Source organism: Camarhynchus parvulus, chromosome 13, assembly GCF_901933205.1.
Source record: "Camarhynchus parvulus chromosome 13, STF_HiC, whole genome shotgun sequence".
Taxonomy (NCBI): Eukaryota; Metazoa; Chordata; class Aves; order Passeriformes; family Thraupidae; genus Camarhynchus; species Camarhynchus parvulus.
Genome location: NC_044583.1, coordinates 2,225,019 through 2,236,977, shown reverse-complemented (window position 1 = coordinate 2,236,977; position 11,959 = coordinate 2,225,019). Strand labels below are relative to the sequence as shown.

At 57.2% G+C, this 11,959-nt stretch overlaps 2 protein-coding genes across 2 annotated transcripts in view; both read left to right on the top strand.

Moving 5' to 3' along the window:
• The window catches only part of LOC115908821 (protocadherin gamma-A12-like), a 107,056-nt gene that overhangs the window by 24,479 nt on the left and 70,618 nt on the right, over positions 1 to 11,959 (top strand).
• Positions 6,903 to 9,536, top strand: LOC115908534 (protocadherin gamma-A7-like). Its single transcript, XM_030957183.1, has one exon. It carries the CDS (start codon positions 8,211 to 8,213, stop codon positions 9,405 to 9,407), a length of 1,197 nt encoding a protein of 398 aa, XP_030813043.1. The 5' UTR covers positions 6,903 to 8,210; the 3' UTR covers positions 9,408 to 9,536.

The following is an 11,959-nucleotide window of genomic DNA, read 5'->3' as shown; positions in this document are numbered from 1 at the left end:
AAGTGGTAATTAATCCTGTGTGAAACCTCCATTGTCATTCTGTATCTCTAGGCCGCAATTAGTGATATGGGTTTCTTTAGAATTGTGTGAATTACATTCAGGCTATACTGTGTTTTCCAGGAAGGTTGCAGCTCATTTTCACCATTCTGGTCATTGTACCTTTTAAATATGAAACAGTGACTGTTGTTTTTCAGGACATACTTATTCAGTCACTTAAGACTAGACAGTGTGTAGGGACTATGAGGCAGAAGCGATAATAGAATCAGTTATGGTAAATTTGTCAGACGTTTACCTTAGAGGCAGACCGATGAGAAGCTATTTAAAATGCTGGTTTCCTACCTGTACCAGGTGAGGAGGTGTACAGTAGAAAATATTTGCTAGAGAGGGACTCATTAACAAAGAGGGCCCCTGTCCTGCTGTGCTGTGTCTCAGTCCTCAGGCGCCACTTGCACGCTTGAGACCTCAGTGACTTCCAGGTGCTGTCAGGGGATGGATTTTGAGGCCTGTAAAAAGGCCTAGAGCTTCACTGTGAGCATCTCTTTCTCATTGTTATCTTCTAATGCTTCCTTGCCTTATCTGATTCATGTTTTCAGATTTCGTGTGGGTTTTTTACTTTGTTTTGTTTTCTCTTGATTTACACAGTATTTGGGTATACATACTATTATCAACAATTGATCTTTTTTTAGTAACACGTGATGTGCAATGTCACTTGCTCTTTTTGCAGTGGGAGTGGAAGGTAGGAGATAATATAGGTGACGTTTTTGTGTTCCTGTTGGGGAGAAATTGATATAAAAATGAGGCTTCAGTAGACTTTGCCTCTCTTGAACAGAGCTTGTGATAAAGATGGGGAGAAGATTCCCTCAAAGCCAATGGTTTGATGAGCTGTTCTCCGTTGGGTGACTGATGATCTTTTAGTAAGATTGTTTATCACTTCTGTGCTCTAGAATCCTGCAGTTCCTTACCATAATGGTGATGAGCAGACAATTGTACCTCCCTTCTGGGTGTGGCTGCAATGCATTATCATCTCATGACAGATTTGAGCAGTGAGGAGATGGCCACAAGCAAAACCTCACAGTGGCCACGGCATGGAAGAAAAAGCAGAGAGGGAGCTCTGTGTGTGAGGCTGGAGAAGAACTGGGTCATTGCCTTGCTTGTCACATGTCACAGATAACACCAGGCTGTGCCTGATGGAGTGCAGTGGGATTTGAGTTGCTTCTGTAGAGCAAGGCAGACCTACAAAATGTTATTGCATCTGTCCATTTCCATGTGTTTGGCTCTTGCATTGCTTATGGTCATGAGCTCAGCCTCAGGGTGTCTGATCTCATGTGGAAGGTCTCCTCTGTCCCAGCTGTCCCAGTGCAGGTGCAGTTCCCACAACACACACCTGGGATGTTTACAGCTGCACAGAGGAAGGGCTTCTAAGCACTCCTGCTGTGCTCACCCAGGAACATTTTGTCTGCAGTGTAATCATGCAGGATCTCTCTGCTGCAGCTGTCAAAGTGCAGAGTGACCAGAGGCCAGCCCAAAGCGAAGGGAAGGGAACGGGCAGGCCCCAGGCCACACCCAAGGAACAGCGGGCAACCCAAGGCGCAGAGGCAGGACAGCCGGAGAGCCCTCAAAGAGCAGACAGGGCCCCGCAGGGGAAAGCAGTGCTTTGCTTCCCCGCCAGCCCAGCCAAGGTTCCCATGACAGCCCAGGGGCCCAGTGGGAGAACGTGGGCGGTCTCCCAGCGACCACCCAAAAGAAAAAGCCGGGGAAACACCCCGAGGGGCTGTCAGATGGCGAGGAAAAAAGCTGGGAGAGACCCCCAGAGAGAGTCACAGAGAGGGGCCCTATGCCGAGGGGGAAAGGAGTGTGCTGTGTGACACCGGCCGTGCTGGACCGAGTTGAAGCCTGCAAGGCCCAGGACAGCCAAAGGCGAAAGAAGAGAGGGGGCAGGGGCCCCAGGCCACCACCCAAAGGGAACACTTTGGGCAACACCTGGAGGCTGTCGGATGGCTGAGGAACAGGCTGGAGAGAGTCACCTGAGAGGAGTTCAGACAGTGGCTGGCTGTCAGGTGGAAAGCAGTGACTTGTGCTGTCCCTCAAGGGGCTGACGGGGGTTCAGCACCTCCATGGCCAAGGGGATTGAGGCACCTTCAGGCAATTTGCAGCTGACACAATTGGAGTTGATTCAGGGCAGGGCAGAGCTGGCAGCCAGGGATGGGCTGGAGAAGTGGCCCCGTGCATCCATCATGAAATGGATCAAAGTGCAAGGTCCTGCAGCTGGGGTGGGGCAATGCCCAGTTGAAAGAGAGAGTGGGGGATAGGGAAGAGCTTTGCAGGGAGAGAGCTTTTGGGTTATTGGTGGGTGATAAGGTGGGACATGAGCTGACAGGGCACCTGCTCTGGAGTTATTGTATCCTGCACTGCATGACAAGCTCTCTCCCTGGCAGGTCGGGGGTCCCTTCCTGCCCTCTAAACTCTTTTTGTGAGAGCATAGACTGCATGCAGATCTTGGGCCAATATCCCAATGGACATGTTAGAGTTCCCAGAAGGGTCACAGAAGCAGCCTGTGGGCTGGAACATTTCTGTTATGCAGAAGGACTGAAGGAGTGTAGGTCTTCCTGCATAGAGAAGTGATGCCTGTGTGTAGACTTATCAGTGTTCTTTTTCCTGTTTCTGTTTAAGCTTATATGAAGTATGGACAGAGCTCTTTTACACCCGCCCCCCCCTACCCGTGCTTAAGGAAGCACGATAAGTATTTTTTACTAAGAAAGGGTGGGTTTTGATTAGGAGAAACTTCTTTTGCGTGTGAGGTTGTGAGAAATGGAAGATATTGCCAAGAAAAGTTTTGGATATACCCGAAACGTTCAAGTCTAGTAAAAAGTATTCTTGCCCATGGGAATGGTGTGAATTAAATGACCTTCAAAGAAAAGTTTAAATTGGAAGCTGGCAACATTGTTTTGCTCTATGAAGGACTTAGTGTTCATTTGCGCTTTCCATTGTCAGGTGCTCAGATACAGATGAATGTAACAACTCAGATGAAGCAACTTTAATGAGTCAGAAAAAAGTAAATATTATTCTACCGTCTTGGCATAGGGGATGCTCACATTGCTTTAGGCTGATCTATATCTCCAATAATTCATCCCAGATAATGAATAGGACAATTCCGAAAAGTGAAAAGCTCTTGAAGTCTTCCCCATAATATCGATTATTGCTGGTGTAAATGAGACGTGATTTTATTAACAGTGGCTGAATTCCATTCTTTACCGCCCTGCCATGAATATTTGCTACTGACTGTTCAATGTGACTGAAAAGTATTTCCTAAAATTACTCGCCAGCACATCTCAGTAAAAGCTGCGGTGGAATTAAGCAAGAGCTCCTGCTCTGGCTGTTTGCAGTCGGGCAGAGCCCCCGGGGCCGGTGCAGCCGCTGAGCCCCGCCCAAAGCCGGGCCCCCTTGAGCGCGGCCATGCGGCGGCTGCAGTGTCGCGGCGGCGCCTCCGGGTGTCGCTGTTGGCCGCCGCCGAGCGGCGCTGGAGCCGCCGCCGCCGCCGCCGCAGCGTCCTGCCCCCGCAGGCTGCTCGCTCGCCCGGCGCCGGCCACAGCGGCAGCGGCACCGCCAACAGCAGCAGCGGCGGCGAGAGGCGGCGCGGCGACCTGGGTGTCTTTCAGCGGTGTCTGTTTTGGGCGGCGAGAGCGGCTTTTTGGGAGGCAGGGCAGCGGCAGGAGGCAGGAGCGCGGCGAGCGCAGCGGGCAGAGAATGGCGGTGAGGCGGCGGCAGAGGCGCGGGCCGGGCGGCGGGCGAGCGCTGCTGGCCGCGCTGCTGCTGTGCGTGTGGTGCCGGGCGGCGGCCGAGCGGCTCCGCTACGCCATCCCCGAGGAGCTGGCCAGAGGCTCGCTCGTGGGGCCGCTGGCGCGGGACCTGGGGCTCAGCGCGGACCAGCTGCCGGCGCGCAAGCTGCGGCTGAGCGAGGAGAAGCAATACTTCACGGTGAATGAGGAGAACGGGAACCTGTACGTGAACGAGAGGCTGGACCGGGAGGAGATGTGCGGCGAGTCGGCGACCTGCTCCGTCAGCTTCGAGGCGCTGGTGCACAACCCGCTGAACATTTTCCACGTCGAGGTGGCGATCGAGGACGTGAATGACAACTCCCCGGTCTTCAGCAAGGCTGCTCTGGACCTCGAGATTGGTGAATGGATCACTCCCGGTGCTCGTTTTCCGCTGGAGATGGCCCAAGATGCGGATGCAGGAAGCAACTCGCTGCTGACTTACCAGCTCACCAGCAACCCCTCATTCATCTTGTCACGAAGGAGAGCCCTGACGGAAGCAAGCAGCTGGAATTGGTGCTGGACAGAGCGTTGGACCGGGAGAAGCAGAGTTCCTTTGAACTGGTGCTGACGGCAGTGGATGGCGGGGATCCCGCGCGATCAGGGACTGTGCAGGTTCGCATAAACGTTACAGATGCCAACGACAACCCACCCGTGTTCAGCAAAAGCGTCTACGAGGCGAGAGTAGCGGAGAATCTTTCAGTGGGGTCTCTGGTGCTGCGAGTATGGGCCACAGATGCTGATACGGGCAGCAACGGGCGGGTTTCCTACTCATTTGGCAATGTCCCGGACACCATCCGTGCGTTGTTCACTGTCGACAGGGACAGCGGGGAGGTCAGGACAGCGGGTCCCCTCGATTTCGAGGAGAAGAATAAATACATCTTCGGGCTGGAGGCGACGGACGGAGGCGGGTTGACGGCTCACTGCAAGGCTCAAATAGATATCACGGACGAGAATGACAATGCCCCGGAAATCACCATTCTGTCGCTGTCGAGCCCTGTACCCGAGGATGCCCCGACTGGCACCGTGGTGGCCCTGTTGAAAGTGCAGGACCGGGACTCCGGAGAGAACGGTCAGGTGTCGTGCGAGCTGTCGGGAGAGGCGCCGCTGTCGATCGTGGCGTCGCCGGGCGGCTCGTACAAGGTGGTGACATCGGGCGCGCTGGACCGCGAGCAGGCGTCCGAGCAGCGCGTGACGGTGGTGGCCCGGGACCGGGGCAGGCCGGCGCTGTGGAGCAGCAGGGAGCTGGTGCTGGAGGTGTCGGACGTGAACGACAACGCGCCGGTGTTCGAGGAGGCGGCGTACAGCGCGTACGTGGCGGAGAACAACGCGGCGGGCGCGCTGGTGCTGCGCGTGCAGGCGCGGGACGCGGACGCGGGCGCCAACGGGCGCGTGAGCTACTGGCTGGCGGGCGGCAGCGCGGGCGCGGCGGGCGCGGCGCCGCTGGTGTCGGTGGAGGCGCGGAGCGGCGCGCTGTACGCGCAGCGCTCCTTGGACTACGAGCAGTGCCGCGAGTTCACGGTGGCCGTGCGGGCGCAGGACGGCGGCTCGCCGGCGCGCAGCTCCACGGCCACGGTGCGCGTCTTCGTGCTGGACCGCAACGACAACGCGCCCAGGGTGCTCTGGCCCGCCGCGGCGGCAACGGCGGCGGCGGGAGAGGCTGCGGGAGGGGCGGCGCCGCCTTTCGAGGTGGTGCCGCGCTCGGCCGAGGCCGGCTACCTGGTGGCCAAGGTGGTGGCGGTGGACGCGGACGCGGGGCGCAACGCGTGGCTGTCCTACGAGCTGGTGCAGGCGTCGGAGCCGGCGCTGTTCCGCGTGGGGCTGCACAGCGGCGAGGTGCGCACGGCGCGCGCCGTGGCCGAGCGGGACGCGGCCAAGCAGCGCCTGGTGGCCCTGGTGAAGGACCACGGGCAGCCGGCGCTCTCGGCCACGGCCACGCTGCACGTGCTGCTGGCCGACAGCTTGCGGGAGGCGCTGCCGGAGCTGAGCGAGCGCCCGGCGGCCGCCGAGGCGGCGGCGGCCGAGCTGCAGTTCTACCTGGTGCTGGCGCTGGCGCTGCTCGGCGCTCTTGGTGCTGAGCGTGGCGCTGGCCGTGCTGGCGCGGCTGCGCCGGGCCGGCCCGCCCGCCGTGCTGCGCTGCCTGGGCGCGCAGCGCTTCTCGCTGCCCGGCGCCGCCTTCCCGGCCGACTTCTGCGAGGGCACCTTGCCCTACTCCTACAACCTGTGCGTGCCGCCGCCGGCCCGCGCCCTGCCCGAGGCCGCTTGGCCGCCGCCGCCGCCGGTGCCCATCCTGTCGGCGGAGGAGCTTCTGGGCGGCGATTCCTGCGATAAGCCGAGCATGAACAGTGAACTCGCCTTGGGAGAGCCGCCCGCCAATCCCGATGTACCGCAGGTCTGTAAAGTGTGAGCTTCTTCTGTTTTTAAAAGTTCACGAAACGTCATCTTTTCTCTTCACGTGTTTTTTAGCCTGGTGTCAATCCGTGTTCGTCATCTATATCCTCACGTAGCGGCGGAAGTTTTTCATTTTTTTCTCGGTAACAGCTTCAGGTGACAGGCTTTGATGACAGCTCTTTTTTAGGCTAGTAGCAGTGTTTCTCAGTGTTTGTCCTTGTTTCCCGGGGTCGTGGTTATGTGAGTTGCACAATCCCGTGTCCGTGACCGACTGAATTAAGGAAGGGCTATCCTCCGTTCTGGCGAGCAGGAAGCCCTTGGTTCTTCCTTAGTCACAGGTTCAGCTTCAGGCGCGAGGTTTTGTCTTCAACACTCGAGCTCTATAAATTTGAATGTGTTAGCAACATTGAAAGCAGTTCGTATTCTGTGGAAGGGGAATGGCTGATTCTGCTGCCGGGGTCGAGGAAAAAAAAAGAGAAGCACTGACATCTGGTGTTGGAAATATTTCTTTTCCTGACAGATTTGTTCAGAAAGGGTGTGCTTGGAACTCGTGTATAGCTTTACCCAAACCCGTTCGTTAAACTTTTTTTTTTTGTCCCGGTTAGATTTAGAAAGGAAACGAATGTGGAAAGTTCCTTTCAGTTTTTTTTCTGAGTGAAAGAAGAGATTGTCGCCCGTTTTGGGGGAATGCAGTAGTGAGGCTAGATGGCTTCGTTTATGCGTCCTGGCTGGCAGTTCGCTCTATTTTGCTCTTCGTGATCTTTATTTCGTACACCAGTGAGAGTGCTGGAAGACTTCTGTTTCAGAGATTGTTTTTCTTCTATCCTCTTTGCACAAAGATGATGGGGGTTTTAGTAGAAGTCAGGTATATCGAGAACAGCAGATTTTTGCCATTCTCTTTACTGGGATAAATATCTGAGATACGAAGGGATCACATATTAGGGAGATTGGCAAGAGGAGAGGTTTTGCACTTGAATCAAGCCCATTTGCACATTGATTAGTGGTCAGCCGTGTTTCAAGTGTTGTACTTTTGCTCTACGGTTCCATGATTGTTTTCTTGAGCATATATCATATCAAAGTCATTAAGAAATACTTAGATGATTAGTTTACTAAAGAGCTTCAGTGCTTCACACATTGATTTTAGAACAAAAAAGGAAAGCTACAATGATTTGATTAAATGTAAACCTGTACAAAATGAGGAACTACTAGGCATCTCTTGGGAAAGGATGTCAAATATTTCAAGTCCTGAAAGTTTACCTTGAGAGTTTCAGCTACATCTTTTTTGTACTTATAATTGAATCCTGTGACAATTAGCTCCCTAACTTCAAGAAGTATGCAATTGATCGTGTCACACTTGTGTTAATGACCCTGATATCTCTGTTCTTCGGGATATGGTATCTTCCCGTTTTCTCTCTGACAGTCTGTTGTTGGAGGTGCTTTTGAACAAAAAGGATAAGATTAAAATAAGCTACAGGGTGATACACGAAAATTGTGTTTTAATTTACCGATAATGGCATTAGTAAGTGCTGAGTTTCCCGCGCGTTTAAAGAACCCCGCCCACGGAATGCCTCTGCCTTCCTCCCGATGCTGATACCCTGGAGGATGAAAGCAGAGATGGGCTGGAGAAATGCGGAGGCAGGAGATCGGCGCTGGACGAAAAGCGACATCTCGGTGGCGCCCGTGCCCTGTATGGAGCAAGGCAGGGCGGGCAGCGCTGGGCAGCGCTCGGTGCCTGCAGTGCCGGGAGGAGGCTGCGGGCGCCGCTGTTGACCGAGAGGAGCGAGAGGAAGCTCGGAGCGCTACCGGCAGCCCCGCCCGCTGCGGATCGGATCACTCGGACGCTCGCTCCCTGCCCGAACCTGCGATCCCCGATCGTCCCCGCGGTGCTGGTCCATTCTGGAGCCAGGCGGAGGCACCGGCAGCTGCGCACGGTGCAGGAGCTGAGAGCATTGAGTGGCAGCGGGATTGGATCGGCGGTGCTGCGGTGCCGGCGATTCCGCGGCCGAGATGTGCGCGGCGGGGAGGCGCTGGGGCCGGCGGCAGCGAGCTCTGCTCTGGGCCGTGCTGCTGGCGGCCTGGGAGGCGGCGTGGGGGCAGCTGCGCTACTCGGTGCCCGAGGAGATGCCCAAGGGCTCCTTCGTGGGCGACGTGGCCAAGGACCTGGGGCTGCAGCTGACGGAGATCCGAGACAGCGGTGTCAGCATTGTCTCTGAAGGTCGGACGCAGTATTTCGCTTTGAACAGGAAGACGGGACATTTAGTGACGGCAGAGAGGATCGACAGAGAGCAGCTGTGCGAGAGTGTGCAGCAATGTGTACTGCGCTGTGAACTGATAGTGGAGGGACAGATGCAGGTTTATGGGATCCAAGTGGAAATCACGGACATTAACGACAACGCGCCCAGCTTCAGAGAGCCACAAACAGAGCTGAGAATGAGCGAGATGACAGCGCCGGGGTCGCGGTTTCCCCTGGCTGAGGCTCACGATCCGGACTCTGGCCGGAATGCCCTGCAGAGCTACGAGCTGAGCGGTGACGAGCACTTCTCGCTGGCCGTGCAGGCGGGCCCCGGCGGCGATCAGCGTCCCGAGCTGGTGCTGGCGAAGGCGCTGGACCGGGAGGAGGCGGCGTTTCACGAGCTGCTGCTGAGGGCGAGCGACGGCGGCGATCCGGCACGGACGGGCACGGCTCGGATCCGCGTGACGGTGCTGGACGTAAACGACAACGCGCCCGTGTTCAGCCAGGCGGAGTACACGGTGCGTGTGCCCGAGGACGTGCCCGTGGGCTCTATTCTGGTCACTGTCACGGCTACGGACGCTGACGAGGGGTCGTACGGAAACTTGAAATATTCGATTCAGAAAATTACTGAGAAAGCCTCACAGATTTTCCAGCTGGATGGTGACACGGGAGCGATCACCCTGTTGCAGAGCCTGGACTTCGAGGAAGACAATTCCTATGAACTAGGTGTGCAGGCACATGACGAGGGAGCTCTTTTTGACACGACAAAAGTCGTGGTCACTGTGACAGACGTCAACGACAATGTGCCGGAGATTTCGATGCGGTCGGCACTGAGAGAGATCTCGGAAGACGCCCCCTCGGGAACTGTGGTAGCCCTGCTGCACGTGAGGGACAGAGACTCGGGGGCTAATGGCGAGGTGCGCTGCTCACTCGCCGAGGGCGTCCCGTTCCGGCTGGAGAAATTCTTTTGATGACTACTACCGCGTGGTGACAGCGAGAGAGCTGGACCGAGAGCAGGTGTCGGAGTACAACGTGACGGTGCGGGCGGCCGACGGCGGGTCGCCGGCGCTGCAGAGCAGCGCGGTGCTGGCGCTGCGGGTGCTGGACGTGAACGACAACGCGCCGCTGTTCTTGGAGGAGCGCTACAGCGCGCGGCTGGCGGAGAACAACGCGGCGGGCGCGCTGGTGCTGACGGTGCGCGCCACGGACGCGGACTGGGGGCAGAACGCGCGCGTGCGCTACCGGCTGGCGGAGGGGCGGGTGCGGGGCGCGCCGCTGTCGTCGTACGTGTCGGTGCAGGCGGAGACGGGCGCGCTGTACGCGCTGCGCTCCTTGGACTACGAGCAGCTGCGCGAGCTGCAGCTGTGCGTGCTGGCCGAGGACGGCGGCGCGCCGGCGCTGAGCAGCAACGTGTCCGTGCGGCTGCTGATCGTGGACGAGAACGACAACGCGCCGCAGGTGCTGTACCCGCCGCCGGCCGCAGCGGCGGGCTCGGGCGCTGCGGCCTGGTCGGGCGTGGAGCTGGCGCCGCGGCGCTCGGAGGCCGGCGCGCTGGTGGCCAAGGTGGTGGCGGTGGACGCGGACGCGGGCCAGAACGCCTGGCTGTCCTACGAGCTGGCCAAGGCCACGGAGCCGGGGCTCTTCCGCGTCGGGCTGCACAGCGGCGAGGTGCGCACGGCGCGCTCGCCGCTGGCCCGCGACGCGGCGCGCCACAGCCTGCTGGTGCTGGTGCGGGACCACGGGCGGCCGGCGCTCGGCCACGGCCACGCTGAGCGTGCTGCTGGCCGACAGCGTGGCCGAGCTGCTGGCCGAGCTGGCCAGCGCGCCCGACGACCAGGCGGCGGCGCCGGGCCAGCCGGCCGCCAGCCTGACGCGCTGGCTCGTGCTGGCCGTGGCCGCCGTCTCGTGCCTCTTCCTGGCCTTCCTGCTGCTGCTGCTGGCGCTGCGCCTGCGCCGCTGCCACCGCCAGCACCTGCTGCCGCCCGACAGCGGCGCCTTGCGCGGCGTGCCCGTCTCGCACTTCGTGGGCATCGACGGCGTGCGCGCCTTCCTGCACTCCTACTCGCACGACGTGTCGCTCACGGCCGACTCGCGCAAGAGCCACCTGCGCTTCTCGGCCGCCAGCTGCTGCGACACCCTCCCGGCCCGGCCGCCGCCCGACGAGCCCGCGCCGCTGCTCGGGGACGACGACCCCACAGGCGCCCTCCCCGCGGCCCCTGCCCCTCCCTCGGTGAGTTCCTCTATCCAGATTTTCTCCGCGACTCTTTCCTGTGATGCTGCCCTGCCCTTTCCCCGCCGTGTTCTCTGTCTTGCATAGAAGATTTTATCTAAAAGCATGGTGAATTTTCTGATGGTGAAGTTTTGAAGGCTGGGGTCCATTGCTGTCACTATATGAACATGGGGTGGGTGCTGAGCCTTCCAGTATGTGAAGAAGGAAGGAGGGAGAAGGCAGTTGGTGGCAAGCTGTTGGTTATTTTGGATGTTTGGGTAATGATCGTGTTCCAGGTATTGTTTCCCTTATGTCAGCTGTGCTGTGTGGAATCTGTGCTCCTGATAGCATTGGCTCTTTTGAAGGGATGCATACATTATTATGTAGTGCAACTTTATAGCAAGCTTGTGTGTCTTCCCAAGAGCAGGTGTGCTTGAATAGGTAGAATGTGTCTTGAACAAAATCCTCATGGCTTTGCATGGAACTGCTCTGCACGTTATTCTCCGCCTTTATCTCTCTCCATGATGCATAGTGGAGGTGGCAGGAAAGTGTTTGTGTCATTCATGCTTGGGTCATGTCCCCAAGAGAGCATTGGACCAGGCAACAAGTGGTCCTTGATGATGTCTGTCTGTCTATTAAGAGGATGAAGCATCCTCTTGAAGTTGTGTCTCTTTGAAAAGCCTGAGGGCGTCTTCATGTGGAGGAGGAAATGGCAGATCTGCTTTGAGTTTTTCTTGTTTTTCAAGGTAGAGCTATGTCAGATTGAGCTGGATGAGCCTTGGCTAGAAAATATTTAGTATGGCAAGAAAATTGCCTGGATGGGAAGGAGAAATACAAGGTGCAGTGGGAGATACAAGGTGGGCATAATTCCCTGTGAGCAGATATTCACTCAGTCAGTGTCTCTGGGAAGACTGCTCGGCTTTTCCTTTGAGACCTGTGAAGTCTCTTCACAAAACTTCAGTGAGCAGCAAATGTAGCTTCCATAACACAGAGAGGTACAGATAGCTGTGTGAAATTGGTGCTGGGAAGAAAAATGGTCTGGGGAAGTGGGCCTGCACTGTCACATGTTTTTATGATAGATGGCTGAAAGGACACCATGGATGGTGTGAAGGGTTGGAAATCTGAGTGCTGTGAGCTGTGTGTGAATGTCTGCTGAAAGACTCAAGGGAATGTTTTCCTCCATTCCCTGTCCACTTCCTATCTCTAGGATGAAGCAATGTGGGTTTCTCTTCCCCAAGTAATACTCTAGAAGATCTGTATACCAGTTGCATGGAGAAGAACCCTGGAAGGATCTTGCTGAGTATTTTAGCGTCA